Here is a 22,546-nt window from a genome sequence, read left to right as displayed (position 1 = left end):
GAAGTCTATTCAGCTTTAAGCCTTCCCCTTGATGAAAGGTGGAACGAGTGAGGGCAAAGAGGGAGAGAATTAGTGTGTAGGATGCTGAAAAGTAATGTCAAACGACCTGATTGTGAGAAGGGAACGGATTAAATGCATTGTTTGAGCTGGAAGAGGAGGTACCTTCCATACTGCCGGCTGCCATCTTATCTCACCCCCCAACAGTGGTCTAATCTGTTGGTCGAGCACGCCTGCAAGTAATTTCAATCCGTCAGACAGACAATGGAGCTGCCACCTTGTTGTTCATCACGGATTACTGTACTGTGCATCCTGTCCCGCCCCTACACAGACCCCTGACAAAGGACTTAATTGAATATCCGTCCATGGCTAATTTGTGTGTGTTCCATGTGGGAACGTGTGTTAACACAAGCCATACAAATATACATATGGACTTGTATTCACATGCATGCTCTTTACATTAAGCACATGCACAGTGACAACCACACAAAGCAGCGTGCACGTACCTCCTATAGGAATCTATTTTGAGGCTATTTGTTCATTTAGTCTGATACTGTAAACAAATTGAATGGACCAGATTCAATTAACTCTGTCTAACCTAACATATAATTACATGAAAGCACAGAGTGAGGAGTGGGAGATAATGGAGTTTTTTTTACCCTTGAACCTTAACCCTACTTTTCCCATTTGTTTATCAAATTAATTTAAGCCAGTAGATTTGTGATGCTTGGGCTTAAATACATATAATCACCCATTTTAGCTTCATATTACACTTGTGCTTAAGCTAATTAATCCTCAGTGTTTATCATGCATAAACAGTGATGGCTTTACATTATAAATCTACACAACTGAGGGTCTTTATTTATTTATTTTACCAAAAATGTTGATTATTTAGCGCCATCACAATTTTCTCTTTGTCCAATGACACGTATTGTCCTTGGTTTTAGACCAACATTGAGGAATGACATTGGATGACATTGGTCTTAATGATGGCACATTGAAGGGTTATTTTACTGGTTGCATTTAAAAAAGACACGTTTGGAAAAAAACAAAAAAAAAACACTGCATGATTGTGTTTGAAAAATCTTAAGAATAAATTTCCTTTTCTGCACGTCTAGAATTTGACTCGTGGTCGACCACGCTGTCCATGTTTTCTCAACTGAGGAAAATATCTGTCTGTCTGTCCAGGTTTTCTGAAGTGACAGCTGTGCTTCATCTCATATGATGATGTGTTAAACAAAACACTGCCCACATGTTTGCCTTAAACTAAGTAGCCCTTAACTGCTTGGACAGACAGCAGGCTGTTGCACTTTATGTATTTGTTTATTTTCAAGATAAGGGGCCTCTTTTATGGATAAGCAGCTGACGCTCCCGCTCTGTCAAGCTGGGACAGGCTGAGGGAAGATAAAATAGAGTCTGTTAATCTGGTGCTGGTGAGCAGAGAGAGCGATGTTATTGACCTACGCTGGCAGCAATGTGTTTCAATTATACACCGCCATCCATTTGTCAGGCAAGCGGAGCGATGGGGGGGACACGGAGTTCAGGCCTGGGTTAGAGTCATTCTCCATCACTTATGATGTGTCTTTGGAAAGCACTTTAATTGAATTACCCAATTTATTCTTCAAGCAACAATGCCCTGGCCCAGACCCATGACGTGAGACAATTAGATACAAGTTTAAAATCAGGCAGTTTGCATACTTCATCTTTTCATGGTGTACACAGGGACGGAGACAGCTAACTTATGGTGACTTTCTTCCCCTCTTCATCCTAAATGAATTCTATTAATGTGAGTGGTAAGAGTCTATCATGACAATTTTCTCTTACACCTTCTTGGTGCGACTGCTTGACGTACAGCTTCATGAAACCTATAATATGGTAAGTGGCGCTGCCTGTGTGTTTCTGCCCACCCATGTGCACCATGTGTATGCATTCTGTAGGACTGCAACTGGTAATTTGTCAGCACAAAACTCACAGTGCTTTGGCTAAGTGGCCAGTTGAGACTGTAATGTATTTTACTGTATAACAACTAAAAGATAACTTTAGCTGATGTACAAGGAGCTTACCCTTGACCAATACTGAAACTTTCATAATTCATACGGCCGATCATACCCAACATTTGAAATGCACTCTGAGTAGAAATGGTGGCTTCTCAGTTGTCTTTTTAGCTAGAAGTATGCTGCATGTGCAAAACACATTGTCAAAACTAGGGTGCACCAGTTCAGTCGAGTTTTTCTCCTTTGTTCGCCGATCTTCCAAGCAGATTTCCTTGAATATTTTCCCTGATATTTGCAAATTGCAAGTGGTTGAGTGTGATTAATTCTAATCAAGTTCAATTTATTCTGGTAGAGCAGCTGGAATAGGCCTAAACGTTGCCTGCGTTCTGTCTGCGAGCTGTCTGACAAGATGGCCAGGTTGTCGATCAACACAGCCCCAGTTCCAGGTGTAGGGAAGGTGCATGTGTCAGATGCACACTGGCCTACTTGCACTTTGGCCCTCACACCTGGCCGTTCACCAAACTCTGATTGTCAGTTCATCCATTTTCACCAAGACAACAAGTCTCGCTGTCTGCTCCCACTATCTGTGTCTAATCAACAGTGTTGCTCTCCCAGTATCTCCACAGCTCATCTTGTTAAGGGCGAAGAGTAGTGGATAAAAATGTACTCTCTATAAGCATGTAATGTACACCAATTATGTTAATTTGCAGTGTTGCAGATGGCCCAGTGTTGATTGCAGCTTTAGGATCAGGGGAGGCAGTCTGAAATTTGAATGTGGGTGTCACGTGACACTCATTACTGCACAACCTCAACCAAATATCCCTTTGTCACTCGTCATCCATCTGTGCATACTGTCTTTGACAGATAAGACTATGCAGAACTCTGTGCAGCTCAAGAGTTGCACAACAGGCAACAGAGAAACACTATCCCTATTTTTTAATTGGCAGTTCTCTAGTTAAGATAAATTTGGGTGTGTTCTCAAGACAATGAGTAATATTCGCGATAAGTCATCTGAAATGGCAGTGATTGGGAGATAGAGCGAAAAAAGGAGATGATGTGCTAATACAGGATTATACTGTCATTAACAAAGTAATCTTACTATAAAGCAAGGAATCGCTGTATGTGTGTCCTTCGTATATCTCGAGGACCATTCATCTGATATGTATCACAGTTGGTGGGTGTATTGTTGGGGTCCCAGGGACGTGCAGTGTTGAAATTAGTGCAAGCGGCATGCTTTATATGAATGAACTTTGAATAAACAGGCGACCAACACTCTCTGCAGTAGTGGGGGCTGGGCTTCAGGGCACTGTGGAGTCGAGGATGCCATCATCTATGTAAGCAAGGACTCTGTCACTTGCTACAGTACATTCAACAACAGAACAAAGACCGGAAGATGTTACATTGTAGCAAACTTCATCTTTTCAAGCATCAGCAGAGTAACTTTTGTTTCCGAACCCAAGGAAGAGAATTGTCAACTGTGAAAGTGCTATAGTAACTCACTCTTGTCTTTGTGTGCACAGCCAGAGAGGAAGGGAGAGACACTCTGCTGCTGCCTGAAGAGCCGCTGACTGAGTTAACTCCGAGCAGCAAATTGCTGAAAAGGTCTATAAGTCGCCAAGTCTCACAAGAAAGTTTCTAAGTTGGTGTGTGTGTGTGTGTGTGTGTGTGTGTGTTTTAGGTGCCTGTGTGTGATCAAGGGGGTGGTAATAGCTACATTTGCCACACAAGATTCGGTGGTTGTATGATCTCATAATTCATATCATGGAGATATGATGAATAAAAAGGACATTGAACTGTTTTCTGTGGTCATTGGATTAGTACAAAAGAAAACGGCGATTGTAGTTAGTCGTTATGTTGACAACACATGTCGGGGGCGTAAAGTGTGTCACACTCCCATATCTGAGAACTCAGATTTGGCCTATTCTGACACCTATTTTCCTTATTAAACAGAAAAATAAAACCGCACACCAATCCAAGTTTCTCTCTTTCATGACTAAGACTAACGTTAGCTTAACTGCCTTGTTAACTCATTTAAAAACATGCTTCATTCAAACTCGACAGAAGTAAAAATAAAACTCAGCAAAACCATCTTTTAGTCTTGTTAGTTAACTAGTTATATAGTCCACTGTTCCAACAATCATCAGCTCCAGTTTGGTCAAAATAAACAATCAATTCATCGAGTTAGATGTAAAAATATGCTGACCTGTACGCTGGTAATCTCCACAGTCTCGCTCTGCCTCTCAGCTGTCCTCTGAGCAGTGGCTTTCACTCCTTGATTTGAATAGGAATGTCTACTCTCATTCTCTTTCTATGATTCATATTGAATATTTTGGCAGTAAACAAAGACCCTTGGCTGTAGCCCATCAGACAAGCCCTGGATACGCCCTGGTTTGCCTTCCCAGTGTCCTCCCCTCTGCTTCTTTTGTTTAAATCTATTTTGAATTAAATGATCAATAGTGGACTTTGGGGGGACACCGCAGCTCTGTGGGTGGGCCAGAGGGGGCATCCCGCCGGGCCTGCCAGAGGCCAAGAGATTGGCCTGTTGTGAAAAGGCACGTTTAGAACAGGCTCTCCATTCTTCGCACAAATATTTATAGAACCCTAGCTAATAGAGACAGTAAATAGAATTAGTGCGAGGTGTGCTTTTTATTTTCTTGTGTGTCATTTTCCTTTGACAGACTACCTCATCAGGATAAGGATAGCTATCCACTCCCAGTGTGCTGGCTCCAGGGGCAGGAGAAGCCACTTCAAATGCCAGTCCTCTATGGGAACTGTGACATTCGAAGTGTGCCAAGGTGTGCCGTGTGTTAGGGAAGCATGTGCAGTCAGCTGTAAATTTATCATCGTCATCAGCCATGATGCTCTTTGTTCCGGCTATTGAGGCGAGTCGGTTTAGCCCCCATCTTCTGTTAGACCATGCTAAAGTGAACCCATGCTGATATCCAAATGAATGGAGTCTTTTCATAAAGCCAGGTCCATTGAACTCTGGAGACAGAATATTGCCTTAAGTCCTGCAACCTTTGTGGCAGGGGGTTCCTGCCAGGCATGATTCCTGTTTAGTGAATAAGTGGGGTAATTATGGTGCGGTTGGGGCTGTGCAGCAAATGTCACCAGCAGATAAACAGTGGGAGCAGCCCTTCCGTAAAGGCCTGATTTATCCACCCTGGACCTCCTGTAGCCTGCAGATGAATTAGAAGCACTTGTGTGTAAAAAAACAAAGTAGCTTCTCTTGATTTCACTGGAGTTCAAGGATGCATATAATTGGAGAAGCAGTAGTTAACAGATAAGGCTCCATATTAAACCTTACTTTGTCACACACAAAACCTCTCACACTGGTCTAAAAGACAGGTGCTAGTTTGATCTTTGGATGCCATGCCAAGGATAGTGCGTGAATAATATGCAATGACATTGTAGAGATTTAAATCTTTCATGCTGAATAAAGACTTGTCTCAACTGCTGCTGTAACACATACAAAATGTAACTTTTCTACTCCTGTACTACTAATGGAAACCACAGGTGTAAAATAATCCCTCACACTTATGGTTTTATGTGTTGCTATTAGGGAGTGTGAATCTTAAACTTCTCCATTCCAAGTCCCCTCCTCTGTATCTCTGATTGGTGGATGAAACCACATCCATTGCACTCCATTAAAGAGTGCCTGCTCACGCGTGACTGCAGGGCAGCCTTTATAACATCATGAGCCTGGGGAAATGGGAGAGCCAGCCAGCGTCATTCCATTACCTGCTGAAATGGATGCCCCTGTATCTCCTCCTTGATTAGCTTTGTCTCGAATAACAATGATAGCTTTAAGTGTGTCTAATTGAGGCCGGGCTCGCCCTCCCTCTCTGTGTGAAAGTGCTTACTCATTTTGTCTGTCCTTTTAATAATTACATTATCATTTTACGCCCCTGCCGGTTCCTTGGGAAGTGGGCTGGCGCTTTTGTTGAAGTGAAAGCTCATTATTGGAGCTGAATTATGTGCAGTTTATTGATCCCCATGGTGGATTATGGTGCTCTAAGTTAGTCTAGACAGAATAGTTAGCCAGATGACAGAGAGGAAACATAGAGGCCCCAGGGGAAAGATCCCAGGGCTCAGTTAGCAATTAATGCCTGCCAGGTAATGGAATTTAAGTTTACACTAAATCCACCAATGCCTTGACATTTGAAGTGCCTTATAAAAAAACATTAGCCTAATGAGACGGTCGAGAGCAGGAGAGGCATTCTTTTACACACCGTTTCTCTCTCGTACACTTTTCTTCTTCACCTTCTCATCTCACCCCAGACAAACTCACAAACGCTCCTCTATCACCACCCCATCGCAATACTCTAATTACTTTACACTAAAATTTCACACTGGAAATGATTGTATGGTGGTGCATTTTGGATATGTTTTTCTCTCTTGATTGGCTCGGAGCAAGTTTGATTGATAGGCTTTAGTTAGGTCCATTTTCCAGACAGGCTTTGCTAATCTCCATCCTAGGCTGGGCGAGGGTGTTTGTGTGATAAAGTGCACAATGAGTGGGGGAAAGGCCAAAGTGCTGAGTAAGAAGCCAAGCAGGACATTCATCTCTATAAAGCCGAGGATGGATAAGGATAAGGCTATCCATCATTATCTTGATGAACACGCCACATTACCAACGGCATTGCCTCCCTGCCATCCAGGGCCGGCAGCGGTTTGTCCTCCCGTGGACTCGCGAGAACCTCAGTCACATGAGGAGTGAAGGGGTGGAGCGTGAGTGTTTACACCAAGGGCTAGGTATTATTTGAAATTTTTCTGATACTAATACATTATTGGAGTTTTATTTCTACACCAAGACAATTCTTTTTGCAGTATCTTACTGTAGAAATAGAAATGTGTTTTTCTATTGACCATATTGTCATTTTAAATAAATAGTTATACAAGAAATGCCTAAAGGAGTATTCTTAAGATTAGCAAACATTTTGATTAAAATTAGGAACTATCAGATTGAGAATATGTAAAGAAGATTACGAATCTGACCGGACATTCAGAGTCGGCTTGACAGATTTCAATACTTGGTGCTAGAGGCATATTTTGGTTAGGATCAGAAAATCCAGCACTGCTCTGGGTGTCTGAAAAGAGAGTTGGTCAGTTACTTTTTATACGAAGTGGATTTCCCTCTCAGTAAAATCCATGTCCTTCCCTCATAGCTGAAAAAAATATGTTCACTTACATGTGTTTGTGTTCAGGACACACACAGGCACATACACACACTTTATTGGGGCAGACTGCCAGTTGCTAAACTCTACTTTAAAGGATAGCCTTAATGAAAAATACTGGATAGTCAGGCAGCGTGCTGCACCTGTTAAAGCAGCCTTGTACATCCTGGGAGCGAGACAGGGAGCCAACAACTTTACCCCGTAATGAGGCCAATATCTAGCTCAAAGCCTTTCTGTGCCTTTTGTGTGGTTTACCGTGTCCTTGGCTCATAAGCCTTGATAATGTTAGTAAATACATACAGAGGCATGGATAAACTGGGCTGTAATCCACACTACCTCTAGATGGAAGAGGAAAAGAGCGATACGGCGTAGAGAGAGAGGAGAGAGAAGCGGCTGATTAGACTGGTTTTACTGCTCCTCTGCCGACCTAGAAAAACACAGCAGCCCTGACCTTGCATAGCAGAGCCCTTATATATCTAATGATCTCTGAGTACCTTAATGATACAATGTGTTCTCTCTCCCACTCTTTCCCTCCATTTTGCCTATCCTTCTTTCATGCCTTTCTCTCTCTTTTAGCACAAGCTTGTGCACACGCACACTCGTCCACATGCACACAAAGTACACAGCCTTGAAAAACCCAGTCAGCAGTTTGGGCTAGGAGTCTAGCAAATGAGCTGTCCTATTGAAATAGAAAGGAGAGTGCTCTGTGCTGCAGAAAATGCTGCTATGGCAAGCCTTACAGAAGAGGGACATAGGGAAAATTACTTGTCCGGACAAAGAAACATGAGAATGTCCTTTCACTACAAATGTACCAATTTACATTTAGACGGAGCAGATTACATCCATTTCTTCCATATTTTATTTCCTTTTTATACCACAACTATATCTCATCTCATTATCATTCATAAAACACCACTAAGTGGTGTAAGTGCTGTAAGAGAGAAAAAAAACCTTCCAATTCAAAAAATGTATTTTTCTCCTCGATTCAGCGTTCTTTCCTCTCCTTGTAGGTACTCCATTGGTTTGAACACTCTCCCAGTGTGGTTGGACTCCTGCAGTTTAATGGCGGCTGTTATACAGCTCAGCTCCATTGCATTAAAGATGACTAACCAACCACAGTATCTTCTTACATTCTTAAAGCGGGGTGCTGAAAACTGTGTAATAGTCTCCCATCTCACCGACAGAAGCGTATTTTTTAGACATGATGGGTCTTGGCCGATTGATTGGTCTCACTGATCAAGCAGCCTGATGCATCCCAATCTGCAGCTTTATAAAAAAAAAACATATTTCTTAAGTCTTCATTAAGCTTTTGAGTTCCCAGGCCATTTTGTCAATGTGTAGAAAACAGCTTGTACTGGCTTAAGTCATTCATTCTAGCGTCTAATTCCCTCTCTTTGACCACTTAAGGCATAAACCTCCGTTTGGTTGTGGTATTCCCCCCTCTCGCTCTATCCGCCCACAGTAATTAAGTTTCCTTTCTGCTCTGAATAGGAATGTTAAGATGGAGGGTTATCACTGGGCTTCTGTAGCCTCACCCAATGAAACACCTATAGTGACCTCTCTGATTTACCCAATAGGGGTTCCCTCCTCCCCACCTCGATATCCCTCTTCCCTTCATGGCCATCTTGTTGTGTGGTCTCCTCTCTTCAGTTCTCTCATTACTTCCTGCGAGAAGGCCTGGGAGGTGGGTGGCAAGGGAGGAGTGGGGTGGTTGAAGAGGAGGGCTTCTGTCCCTGGATGAGTGAGTGTGGATAAGAAGTTGTTTGAATTCATAATTGTGCTCTTGTGAAGGGGGAGATTTGTAAAGCAAGGCTGGGTTCATTGTGTGGCAGTGCGAGTCCGGTGGAGGGTGCGAGCCGCTCAAAGCTAATGTAATCTACGCTATTAGAGAGGGTTAATTAGCTGCTGAACTGGAGCCTGAAGAGCAGGCAGAGAAGGAGAGACACAGAGAGAGAGACGGAGGGCGGGCAGTAGGGATAGAGAGGTCTTCAGGGAGTCATTAGAGACTGCTTGTTGTAATACAGCCACACAGTCAATAAGGCTACTCCTCTGAGGAGTGGAAGAAAGGCAAAGACAGACATGGAGGGAAAGAGTTTCACACCATGAAAAATATATTGATGTTAGTCGCTCTGCCACTGGACACATGTTAGGAAACCAGAGATGAATTTTATGGCTTTATTTTTATCTTCTGCCATGTAAGGGCCATTTTTTTAACCTCCAATATCCGCTGAAAATGGATCAGTATTTCATGTACTTTATATATCACAGTGTCACCACTCTTTCACACTATAAAACATAATTTGATGACCTCATCATTTGATGATATTTTAACTTTCACAACGAATCCCAGATTACCTAGAATTTTCTCGGCAAAGTCAGTGGAAACAGCTCATAGTGATCACATCTGTCTGGGTCAAATTTATCACTATAAGCACATGATTATAATACGAGTTTTTCCTCATGCAGATTACCATCTAATTTACATTTGTTTATTTACTACATGAATATAAAGTAATGAAATGGAGAGCTTTGTTATTTACTGAATTTTATTGACTGTTTCAAAATGCAGTAGCCCACAGCTGTTTCATTACGGGGCCATTACGTGACCGGGCATTATCAGTCCACTTCACAAGTGTGGCTTCAACCACAGGTGCTTTCCGCATGCACACTCGTTTTCCGTCTCCGTCACTCGCAGTCGTGACTGTTTTGTATGAGCAAACTGCACAAGGTTGCCTGCCACCAAGTTTTGCTGCTGCATCTCATCGGCTCGTTTTTGGCAGTTTGTCATAAGCTTCGAGGAGACTATGTTTTTCACTGAGAGAAAATTACTTTCTTTTTCCCCCATCGTGATTTCAGTGTGCACGGCAGCACCAGCCTCAGGTAGCCAGCCAAAAGCATAAGGGTTAGTGCAAGGCAAGAACTGTAGCATGGGAGTAAAGTGGTAAAAATTTGAAGAGAATGGAATTATTGTAGTTTTAAACTTCAAAAACTTTTTTTTATATGAAAAGACCCCAAATAAACACTGTAAGTGGACTAATTTATTACTCTAAGGGATTTATTTTAAACATTGGTATAGGAATGATTCTGTCTGCAGCTGATCACTTCTAACTGTAATCACTATGCACAATCTTTTCTTTCAGTGACGCCCTCATTACACCATCATGAAGTCTGAATTCCTGTTGGCACTGACTTTGTGATGAGCTACTATATTAGATCAAACTGGGCATACAACTACAGTGATGTCATGCTGTATCGTCATGTTTTTGTTCACTTGCTTTTTGCAGCAAATTGACCTGAAGTAAAGTCAAAAATTCAGTTTCAAAGTATCAGTCTAATTATTGAATTTATAATAAATTTGTTAAATGAATAAATAAGTCACAGGTATTTGAAACACATTGACAGTACAGGCCTTGTCACACTGACTGAAAAACACCTTTGATAGCTTTGTAGCATTACATAAAGTATAATGTTGACATTTACAGTTACACACTGTACATTACCTCACTGAGATTATAGTTAGGATGTGATGGTCCTCTCAGTGTCTCAAAATACCAATGAATGAATGTGAATGAATGTGCTGTGGTTCATTGATGGTGACCCTTCAGCTTTATGTCATTGTGGTTGTCTTGTGTTCTGCCATAACACAGCTTTTTAAATACAATTTGACACTTAAGTGAAATTAAGAAACTCCAAGTATTGATTCCCTGAAAATAGTATGAAACTGTGTACCTAAATCATTCTCTCATTCTTGAACCTGTCTTCTTCTACAGGTGAGCCTGTTAATAGTTTGCATTGTAGTGCACAATAAGATAATATCTGCTGTCATACTACCTATCATACTTATCTGCCACGGCTCTGCTTCAAAAAGGCCTGCATACCTTTCAGCTCTGTGTTTACTTAGCCTTTACTGTGTCATGCAGGTGGAAATGCTAAGCTTAAAGTAGCTCTAGTGAAACTCTGCTGGCCCCCCGCTAGCAGTCTATTTGTATTTATCACTGTGTCCTCTAGTAGTCCATCCTATGCTGCCATGGGTCTCTTGTCGCTCTGAGCAAAACTTCACTTAAGATGGGTAGTTAGTGCCTGTTCCCTTGGCATTTTAATGCAGATTAATTACTTTCCCTGGCCCAAGCAATCCATTTTTGTTTGTTTGTGGATGTTTTTAGCTTTTTCTTGACCTTGGGGTGAAGAAAGAGAGAAAGAAAAAGAGAGGGGAAGAAAAAAAAAGCCCTCCACAGTAGACTTATACCCTCAATTTAATAGCCGAGTGAGGTGTTTCTCCAGCATCATCAGATCAATGGAGAGTAAATAGCCCACACTTCTTGTTTCACAGTGCAGTATTGATCTTTTCCTCAGCCTCGGCTTCCCTTTCCCCGGCATCTCGTGTCTTTCAACCCCTGGGACTGTGCTGATTGCCATAGATTGGACAAGCTAACAAGCGCATGATGAGGAACCAGGCTTTCTTTTCTTCTCATAGGCTGTTTCATTTTTTTCTTTGTGGCACTGGCATGAACACACACAGACAGACAGACAGACATACACACAGGGACTTAAAAACATCAGATCTACACAGCTCAGCGCCATAAAGGAGTATGCTGTTTCTTTCTTGTTCCCTCTGTTGTTCACGTTGTTCTGTCTTCATCTACTCTGAGAGGATCTACTGTAGCTGTGCCTGTCTTTGGGATGTTAGCCAGGCTGATGGAGTATATCAACTTAACTACAGAGTACAGAGCTACTCAGAGATACAGTGTGTTTCTTCACCTCACTGGGAACTTAATTTTTTTTTTTTTCCAGCTGGCACCGCGTTTGTTCCAGAATCTTCCATCGTCTCTGAAAATATCTCAAGTGGCCTGCGGAGAGCGACACACTCTGTTTGCGCTGGAGGATGGCAGTGTGGCGGCATGTGGGTAAGTTCAGTGTCAACGCAGCAGACAGTTTGCCGAAGTCCAGACCTGCGGGGGATAGGAGGAGAGATGAGGAGGCAAACCCCTCCCCACACATCCCAACCCCCCTGATATTACTTCATAGGCAAATTACGGTCAGGGGAAAGATCGAAGGGTTGTGCGCACTTGTGTGTGCCAAGATGTCACTGGGTATTTAAACGTCACCTTTTCCGTGTACGTGGGGGTGCATTTATTCGCATGTGTGTACGCACACGCTTGTGTTTGCGTGTCTCTTGGTTTCTGCTCAGTATGAAAAGTTGTAATAAATCTTGTTGAGAGTGGGTAAGAGAGCTGCATGTGCTGCTGGGTGGCTCAGGATCAATATGAAGTATGTTTATTGAATCCAATAGTTGTGTTTGTGGAGAAGGGGAATGAACCAGCTGGAATAAGTGATCAGATGTGCTTTTAAGGCTCATTACCATCCTGTTGGGCATATAGATCTGCTTTTAAACAGCCCTGTGGATTGGACAAGTTTATGCTTGAACACAGCCAGCATGATGAAGTTGCATATTTCAGCATTGTATTTGATCACCTACTTAGTATTTCCAAGATTTACTTTTTTTTCCTTCCACAAACTTTAAATGACTTTTCGCAAGCAACTCGTTCAGCTTTTATTTAGCTACTTCAATGTGGACTTGTTACTAAAATTAGCTCTGTTTAGTCTTTTATTTACGTTTTCTTTAAGGTTTGTTTTTAAGCCTGATAATATGGCCAATATATTCTGGATTGAGGAAGAATTATAATAATGTTTTGGTCTGCTATTTCTTTTTCTTTTTTTCTTTTTTTTTTGCCTGATAATGTGAGCAACCACCTGAGAGGATTGAGCCCATATGAACTACAACTTGTCATTAAAACTGAGAATAAAAAGTTTAAATGACAATGTTCATAGTCAAATCTGGTCAGTTTAGGTGTTAGGAAAATCAGTAAATTATTTTCTACAGTGAATTCTGAATAGGAAACTACATTACAGCCACTATAGTGAAGATGGATGTTTGTGTGCATGGGTCTGTGAATTATTCCTTAAAGTTAAATCAGACAATATATTTATCAAAATTAGTATCTGATCAGTAAAATACTTAATAGTATAAATACTAATAGAACAAACAAACAGGAAAATGCATCTCAAACATACAGCAATGGTTTAGTGTTGATTCACAGTATTTAGTCTTTGTGTTAATTATTGAAAGATGAGTTGGTGGTGGGCTGAGTCTTGTCTTTTACTGACAGGAGTTAAATTATATTCAGATATGGCTTGACAGAGTAATTAGGAGGAGTGTCAGGCCCTTCTGCCATAAAAAACTGTTGCAAACAATTAAATCCTAAAACAAGCTAGTGAGCTAATAAAAAGGATGACAAAGTTGCAGCATGAGGAGAAAGTGATGCATTCAGTTTAGTCAGGAGTAAAAACAGTATTTAAAATAAGTTAAGTTTGATCTGACAACCTTAGTTTTCGTTCACTTGTCCAAATCCAAAATATCACTTATGTAATATTCTCACTAAAGTTATCAATACCAAAAGTGGTAATCCAGCTTACTTGCAAGCACACATACGTCTCTCCCCCATTCCTCTTTCTCTCCTTGGCTCCCTGTGTTTGCATGTGATATTTTAGGCGACTCTGGGAGGGATGACAGTTCTAACTAGGCCTATTAGGTAACCCTCAGGGTGCCCTCAGCACTGATTTGAGCACCATTAATTTTCTATTATGGAGTGCTAAAGATGTGCCCCTGCACAGTCATTCACCTGGCTTATTGAGTCTCGCACACACCAATTGTGGACTTTTCCAGGGCAGTGTTGCTGAAGGTTTAGTGCGACCCCTCTGGGGAGCTAATTTATTATTTGCAGATATTGATCTGGCAGGGTAGGCCAGCCAAGCCGTGGCCGATGTTGACTCTGCTCTGGCCTGTGGCGACTTTAACCCTTTCCAGACTGGAGTAGACACACACTAGATGGATAGTCAGTGGCTGGAGTCGCTGCTTTTAGTAGTTCTCTCAATTCCTTTGCTTGTTCATTGAAATGAGGGGCTGATGGAAGTAATTTGCAATAAGGAGAGGATAGATTGTATCTTTCTGGATGTGGACCTTGTTTTTTCTTTGCTAACAGACATACACACACATAAAGAGACACACACACACACACACACACACACACAGTCTGGCCTGTCCAAGGGAAATAAAATCACAGTTAAGAGGAAGGAAAACAAATTTAGAAGGTCAGACAAAACATTTATCAAGCTGTGCGTGTCTGGTGGGTAAATAACAGAGGGACAGTAAAGGGCATGACTCTGAAACCGCCAGATAACCACAGCAGATCATCACACACAGTCTCAAGATTCACTGCAGAGAACGGATATTTCTCAGAGGGTTGCCTTCAGAGCATTTGCTAATATTCTCTCTCCTGTATTGCTATTTTATTTCAGACATTAAACTGAGACAAATAGCCTGCATCACACATCTTATTGTACCTCTTCAATTTCAGCAGTGTAGATACTGAAGTCTTACAGAATAGGTATTAACGTCTTTTTTTTTTTAAGAAACATTGTCTAAACAATCTAAACAATACATATTTGAGAGTGTCATTTCAAGCAGAAATAATCTTGCTCAATCATATGATATGATGTAACAGAAAAAATGTTGAGCCAAAAACCAGGCTTCTCAGAGGGGTGAAAAAGATGGAACTTGAATGCTGTATTAAATAAAATATCCAGATGTGGTTTTTGAGCATGCGTACAGAAAGTATGCCTATAGGGAGATTGTCTAGTATGCTATTGATGTCCTTATTCTGCACAAACACACACACACAGTATAAACCTGGTCTCCAGCACTGGTAGTAGTCAGACACACACACACACACACACGCGCACTTATGCCCAGGGACCAATAAGTTGCTTCCCACAGGCCTCCTCAAGGCCCTGCTACAACCTCAGACTCAGCTTAGCCCGTCCCAACCCTAATTGGTATTTAATGCTCTCACTGAACCTCAGAGGTCAAACACCAGTGTGTGTTTGTGTGTGTGCGTGTTAGTGTTTGTGTAAGGGTGCTGAGCCAAGTATGTCACAGGAGGTATTACCAAGAAAGGGCAAAGAGGAAAGCTCCACACTGCACAACTATGAGGGTGTCCTGTGATGACTGCTGGGTAGCATGAATGGAGGGTGAATGATGATAGATGTCCGGAGAGGAATTATGGAGGATAATAGACCACCATTTTCCTTTATACTGGTTGTTATGATAGCATTTTACCTGATCTTTATGGCCTAGAACATAAAATAAAGGTCAGGAAATTTCCCAGGGATGAAAGTGCCTTCAACCAATCCAAATTTGTCCATACTCCCTCTGTAAAGGCGATTTCATGGTTGACAAGCCTGTCTCTTGTTGAGTTTGGCGTAACCTCAGAAGTTGGCCCATATTCATCTTCCATATTCATGTGAGTCACTGAAACTGAGGTGGAGGTCAGAGAGAAGACACCGCTGATGAGGAAACATGGTGGAGTGGATTTTCCACTGTTTTGCTGCGTAGTCTCTGCTAATGCTGTTATGAAAGAGTGGGCAACCCGCCCACGGAGCCCTGACGGGGAGGAAGACAGAGGGAGGAAGCCACCTCACACTCCCTTTGTCTCGTTCCATGCCACTTCCAAAACTCAATTGTCTGCCTTCTGCCAGAAACCACAGACTGCGGAGATGCTCCTCGCAGCTGTCTAAACTCAGGGAGAGGAAAGCAGAAAGGTTGCAAGTAAAGATGGAGGGGGCTAAAATGCAGGAAATGGGGACACATAAGATATTTGCGATTTGTGATTTTCTGGCATATTATTCAGCGTCTTATCTACCAGATCAGTCTGTTCTGAATAACACAGCATAGTGAGAGGTAGCCGTTTTTATGCTGTGTCTTTTAAATATGTAATTATCAGACTTGATCTGCTCTCAGCTGTGCGAGATAAGTCCAGCATCTGGACAAGTCCAGACTGATTGAATATGAAGAGGCACGCCTTGATTGAACATAAAGAAAGGGTGGAAATTTTACATCCAGCTTTGTTTACTAAAAATGGTACATGCTCTTGGTTTATCATGAATGATGATTTTTTTTTTTTCCATTGGATTTACATCAATTACAGAGCTTTGGAACCTGTGCCATTACAAATTGCTCTATATGTAAAAGGAGTAAATGTGGTTCTAAAGCAACACAGTTGTCAATAAGCATCAAGCAGCCGTCGCTGACGTGCCTGCTGTCTCATCAGTAATCAGGCCAATCTGTTTTAGCAGAAAATGGCCATACACGGTGCAGCATTGATGGAAATGTCTCATTTTAACTTCATGGTGCCTTGAGAAGGCAAAGCAAATCAGCAAATGTTCATGAATTTGACAGCAGAAGCGTGGAAATTCTATGACAACTAGTTGGATTCGGTGAGCTGAGTGCCAGCACTTTGCATTAAGTTACACTAAGCACTAATTGGATGCTACCTGGCTCTACATCACTAGCAGCCCTGAACAGGATCAGGATCTGGCTCCGACTAACAGCAAGCTCTCTGGTGTTGCTGGCTGATTACCCTTAGCAAAGGGAAAACCGAAACGATGATGAGAAAAAAATCCCTTCTCTTCTCTCGCACAAGCCCTTGGCCCTGTTGGCAGTCTGCAGGCTTTTTGATTTTTCCTGATGTCCCTGAAATTGATTTTCAGCCATGATTGCATCGCCTCTCTGAGGATAATCAAAGATTTTAAATAATTGCTGCAGTATGACTGTACAATGGGGAATAACAGGAATAGTGGCTACTTCCCCTTGCTGTCATCTATAGAATAATTTTAGCTGAGCACTACAGTATGACTTCACAACATACCTCTCAAATGGTTCCCAGTTGTAAGCATGACACCATTTGTTTCAAAGGACATGCCTTATAAAATCCTATAATGACAAAACATACCGTGGTGATGTCACAGCTACGGAAATCTGTCTGACTTTGTCATTGAAAACTATTATGCAGGTAGTTAATATGTAATCAGTCATTATTTTTCTTTCGGATTTGCGAGAGAAAAAAATCAGACTCTTAATAAAAAATGACGTCTCTTATCCTACATGATTCGTACACAGTTGAATCAGCCATGGAAATAAAAAGCTGATGTCCTCTGAATCTCTGCTACGCAAGCTTGACAACACATCAGTTCTCAGTAACATTTTCCCCGCTTAATCTTGCTGTCATTGATTTAAAAACATCCTGAGGAAGTCGTTTTGTTCTGTTACTCCTGGCTGCCTCGTATAAGAGAGACATCACCATCCTGGAGCCACCCTTTTGTGCCACAGTGAAAGATGGTCTCTCGTTTAACGCGGGAATGTAACCAGTGTTTGCAAGGGGAGAAACAGATTGATTAGAGGGGGAGGGAAGATTAATAAGCTGCACAGGGCAGTTATGACACCCATTGTTTCACACATGCCCTGTAGAGGTGTGCCTCCCAAAATGCATCATTGTGTAAAATATTGACCTAAAGCATATCATTACTCTCTTTCTTGTATGTGCTTGCTTTGCTCTCCAAAGGAGGCGTCTAAACAGTAATAAACTGTTCTTGGCCTTTTTTATTTTTCAAGAAAACTGTGCCGGCTCCTTGAACAAAAAGTATATATATACATTATGTACTGAATCTTTTGTCAGAACAGACCCAAAATCCTGTCATGTACCTAGAGAGCAGAAACAGGGGCACTCAAAACAGGCAGAGGCAATAACCTTGAGCTGAGGCCGATGCAACGTCACACAAACACAAGTTCACTTACCTGCTAGCTTTTTTTAGCAAAACAAAGGAACATTGCAGATATTTTAAAACATGACTGAGCCCAAATTAATTTGATATAGGTTATATATATTCTATCAATTAAAAGGAAGTTACAAACCAAGCTTTTATTCATCTATTTATTTTAATTCCTTTATGCTCCATCTACATCTTGAACATGTGTACACTAGACAATCATGGGTTCACAACAGCAGATGCTTTGCTTTTAAATGGAGTTAGCACTGGCTCCTCTGTTACAGAATGAGCCTGTTACTTCAAAGGGTGTTGTTATATGGATTTTTTTTTTGCATTAGGTTGCCTTAATGTTGTCAGCAAGTTCCTGTCTCACTAACTCTATTTTGAGTCAATTAATCTAAAACTTTACTATTCGCTCAGCTTATCATGTCTGCTTTTTTGTGGTTCTTAAAGGGATAACTTGATTTTTTTTTAAGTGGGCTTGTATAAGGTACTTATCCATAGTCAGATTACCTACATTAGATGGCAGCTGGCCCGCTCCCACTTTGGAGAAGCAGGCTGGAGTACCGCCACTAATTTTTTCTTGCAGAACGCAGGAGCTGCTGGTCTACCACTGCTTCCAATAGCTGCTTTGTCCGTTTACTTTGTGACTTCGGTGAATCAGAACTAACCCTCTGAAACACCAAAGTCACACAATGACACCAACAAAGTAAACGATTGATGCGGTGGTAGACCAGCTACTCTACTGTCTTGCGAGGTAAAATTACTGTTCTTGTCAGAGGAGTCTGGTGGCTTTAAAGAGAGCATAAATAAAGGGTTCAGGAGTCATGAAAATATTGTGAGCACAGTGCACACTTAAACTGATATTGATTTTTTAAGGTGGTTAAAATGTGTTTTTCTGCTGCCCCTACAGTACATTGCTTTGTTTCTGTGACATACCCCTGTCTGCTTCTCCAAACTGGGCCATGCTGACTGCCCTCTACTGTAGGCAATACACTCACTATGGAAAAGTATTTCAAACAACCCCACTTCAAAAAAATCCGAACTGTCCCATTAAAGGACAAGTGTATAGGATTTAGGGGGATATATCGAGTGTAATGTAATAAGTGTATTTTCTTTAGTGTAATCATATGAAAATAAGAATAGCTGTGTTTTCCTTATCTTAGGAGTAGCAGTTTATGTCGTCATAGAGACTGTTCCTTGTTTATGGTTGCCATGTTTACGGTCATGTTTCTACAGTAGCTCAGAATGGACCTACCAAACACTGGCTCTAGATAGGGCCATTCACGTTTTCACATTAGCCATCATAGTTAGAAGCCCATCTGCAACGAGCAGCGTAAGGAAAACACAGATTTGTAACATGAAACTGCTTTATTCAGTGCTTTTAGTGGTTTACATGACTGGCTTCATTTGTTTTGGAGAGTAAGAGATCTCCTGAATGCCTGACTCTTAAGTTGTCAGGGAATAAAAGTGAGCACACATAAGCATGTGGTGGGCCAGCTGCCTGTCTCCTACATCCCAAACAGTGTCAGAGATACACTTATTTGTAACCTGAAACTGCTTCATTCACTGTTTTTAGCGGTTTAAATCACCAGGCGCATTTGTTTTGTGGATAATTCGGCTCCTAGTGAAAACTTCCCTAACAATGAACACTGAAGAAACTCCAGCTTGGAGAAGTATCAGCATGTTGCAAACTGAAATCCTCACTGCTAGACACCACCTAATCCCCCTAAATCTTGCATACTTCACCTTTTAGGTATCTTAAAAATTTCAAAAATAAATCTTCTTCCCTACCAACTACTGCTTTGGATTTGATGCCACTGTTTTGTGTGATTTTTAACTTGACTTGAGTAGAGAGGTTACTTTCTCAAGAGTAAAGCTTCATATTCTTTGTATTGTGCACAGACCACGTACAGCATTGCAGTCTGAATTGGAAAACACTGAACTTGTACTTTAACACTAGAAAAGGTCTACAGAAATGACAAAGGGGAACAGTGTGAACAACACATGAGTACAAGGACAGATAACTACACATTAATTGATTGTCCACGTACTCATTAGTGCAGCATTATACCGAGGCACAATTGTCAGTCACGAAGATACATGATAGACATACAGTTAGACTAAAGTACCTGTGTGTGTTGCTCTGTTTAAAAGTAGGTGAAGGGAAATAAAGATAGTAGGGGCCATTTATATAACGTTGGAGACGTGTTGCAATGGATTAGGGATGGCATTTAGGCTTTTAATAGACAAAATGAAATCACAGCAGAAGAAAATAAAACTATTACAATCAGGGTTCTTTTAAGGTATTGTAATTATAACAAACAATTGGATTAACCTACCACATTAACCATCAACAACTTTTGGATGCTGCCATGGAGGGGAAAATAATGCTTGGCACAACAAAAATCTTTCACGCAAAATGTTTTAAGTGCTAATGGCATTTCTGTATGAAGAGTGAAGTGTATTCCAATTAGTCAAATGGCAAAGCTTGATGTTATCTGAAAATTAGCTTTCATGTGAGATTTTCTACCCTTGTTTTTTTTCTGTTACTTGCTGGAGGCATGGCTTTGTTCCCCTTTCTATTTAATTTGCTGTCAACCTGTTTTATTTATTTCTGTGGTTGCAGAAATTGCCTTTTGACCTTGATGATTACAAAAAGTAAGTGAATTGAAAAGGCACTGATATCGAGAATTCAGTGCGCTGATGCACAAGGTTATTCATCTTCCTACCTCGGTGCGGTTTCAGTTTTGCAGTGGTCAGATTTTAGTTCCCGCTTTGCTGTTTTCATTATCTTAAGAGGGCAGAGGAGAGCTTTTTGCAAGCGACCTTATAAACTTCCAATTTCCAATTCACTACGCCAGCACATAGATATACCCACATACACACCACACCGTCTGCGACAGATACATGCCCCCTCCCACCACACATATACACACTCATACTACAGACAACCTCTATAACATGTGCGAGAAGTTGACATAACTCTATTTTTGGGTAACAAACACTATAAAATGAAACCAGGATCAATTGCTAGTGTAATAAAGTGGTTGCACATATAAATACTTACCCACAAAGTGGATTTTGTGTTAAGTTACTTTTTAATAACAGAATATGGGGAGCATCTGCAGACATGCATATGTACAAGTATTGTTTTTTTTAATATCACGCCACCAAACAAATGCATGTAAGGACAATATATGAATTTAAAAGATAACTGATACCAGTTTTCAGATGAGCTGTGCTTCGTTTTACAGCTCATCTTCCTCTTTCCTCTCTACCTCACGATCTGGTGCTCTCTTGCTCTCTCTCTGACTCACACACGCACACGCAGTATAGCCATATCACTTTTGACACCTGTAAAATATGGAAGTAATGATGTCTACAGTGGATGAATGGCTGAACGAGCATGCAATAGGGCTATATAGTACCATGTTCACCTTGGGGTCACTCATTCGATTCAGGGGCTGCTAGGTAGTGATCAGAAATCATTTCCATCTAATGGCGGAGTAGAAGAGACGGAACCTGGCAAAAGGCATCTCAATGGTCCCTGGGCTCTTGGTTTCCTTCATAATACAGAATAAACCATTAAACCCACAACTGTTCCCTTTACCTGCTGCTGTAGTGCACACATCCTCGGGAGTGAATTTAGTGGTGGTGGTAGTCTTTATGTATGAGTAAGTGTGCCTACAACAAAACCGAGTTTATCTTACGCTTTTTATCTTGGTGACAGATCATTCAATCGTGTGTTTACGGTCATACTGCACCTCTTTCTTTCTCTACTGTACTATTGGCAACCATTTCTGGTTGCTGGAGAATAGTGTTTCATGATTCTATAGCAAGTGAGCAGACATGTCAACACTTTAAGATGACTCTCTGCGGTGTCTACATGGATACCTGTAAAAAAGATTTGGCTGTCATATCAAATTTCCCTCAACGTGTAGGTTCATGTTCACCATCCCTGAAATACTTAAGTAGTTTGTTCCCTATCTGTCACACCAGTGTTCATGTTTCACTGGCATCACAGGTCACTCGTCCGGCAGAATCTGTTGACAAAAAATACAACATTTTTTCCTTTTAGTTAAAATAGTTAATTATATAAGAAGTTCAATCAAATCAAAATTGGATTTGCAAGTTGTTGTGAGGGTCATAACATTTCTATTTTTGTATTATTCATTAAAGTTTTAAGCTGATAATTCCATATTATCCACCTATTTTTGTGATTGTGAATCTTTAATAATGGACAGTTACCATATTTAAAGTAACTATTTGCGACAGGACATAATATAATATAATAGGCTATACATATTATTTAATATGTATATTATACAAACATGTATGTAGTAAACTGTGCTGAATGTACAGCAAATGAAAGGAAGGTAAGGGGGCTGTAGGGTGAGCAATAAAAGAGAAGCTGATTTGGGCTCTCCAGTGTTTCACTGTTTTCTCTGCTGCCCTTTCAAGCTTAGAGAGGCCCGGTGGGGGCTGGAGTGTGTGAGGCTGGAGTGCAGGGAGCACGGGGCACTGTGTAGGCCGAGGCTCAGCATCTGCCAGCCCAGACTGTCCGTGGTTTGTTCCTTTTCCAGCACATTCTTACGTAATTATCTGTGATAAACTCCTCTGCAGTCAAGCCACAAATCCACGTCAGAGGCCTGGCTTACCGAACAACTCTGAGAAAGCCACATGCACAGAGGGCCTTGAAGAAGCATAAGCGCG

The 22,546-nt window shown here is 41.3% G+C and overlaps 1 protein-coding gene across 1 annotated transcript in view; it reads left to right on the top strand.

The window, feature by feature from the left end:
* LOC126395033 (uncharacterized) overlaps positions 1 to 22,546 on the top strand; it is a 317,047-nt gene that overhangs the window by 68,457 nt on the left and 226,044 nt on the right. Inside the window, exon 5 of the mRNA XM_050052234.1 lies at positions 11,960 to 12,072. Within this exon, the coding sequence (XP_049908191.1) occupies positions 11,960 to 12,072 (113 nt within the window). The remainder of the gene's footprint in view (positions 1 to 11,959; positions 12,073 to 22,546) is intronic.

The sequence above is a fragment of the Epinephelus moara genome, chromosome 8 (assembly GCF_006386435.1).
Source record: "Epinephelus moara isolate mb chromosome 8, YSFRI_EMoa_1.0, whole genome shotgun sequence".
Lineage (NCBI taxonomy): Eukaryota > Metazoa > Chordata > Actinopteri > Perciformes > Serranidae > Epinephelus > Epinephelus moara.
This window is presented reverse-complemented; position numbering and strand designations above follow the sequence as displayed.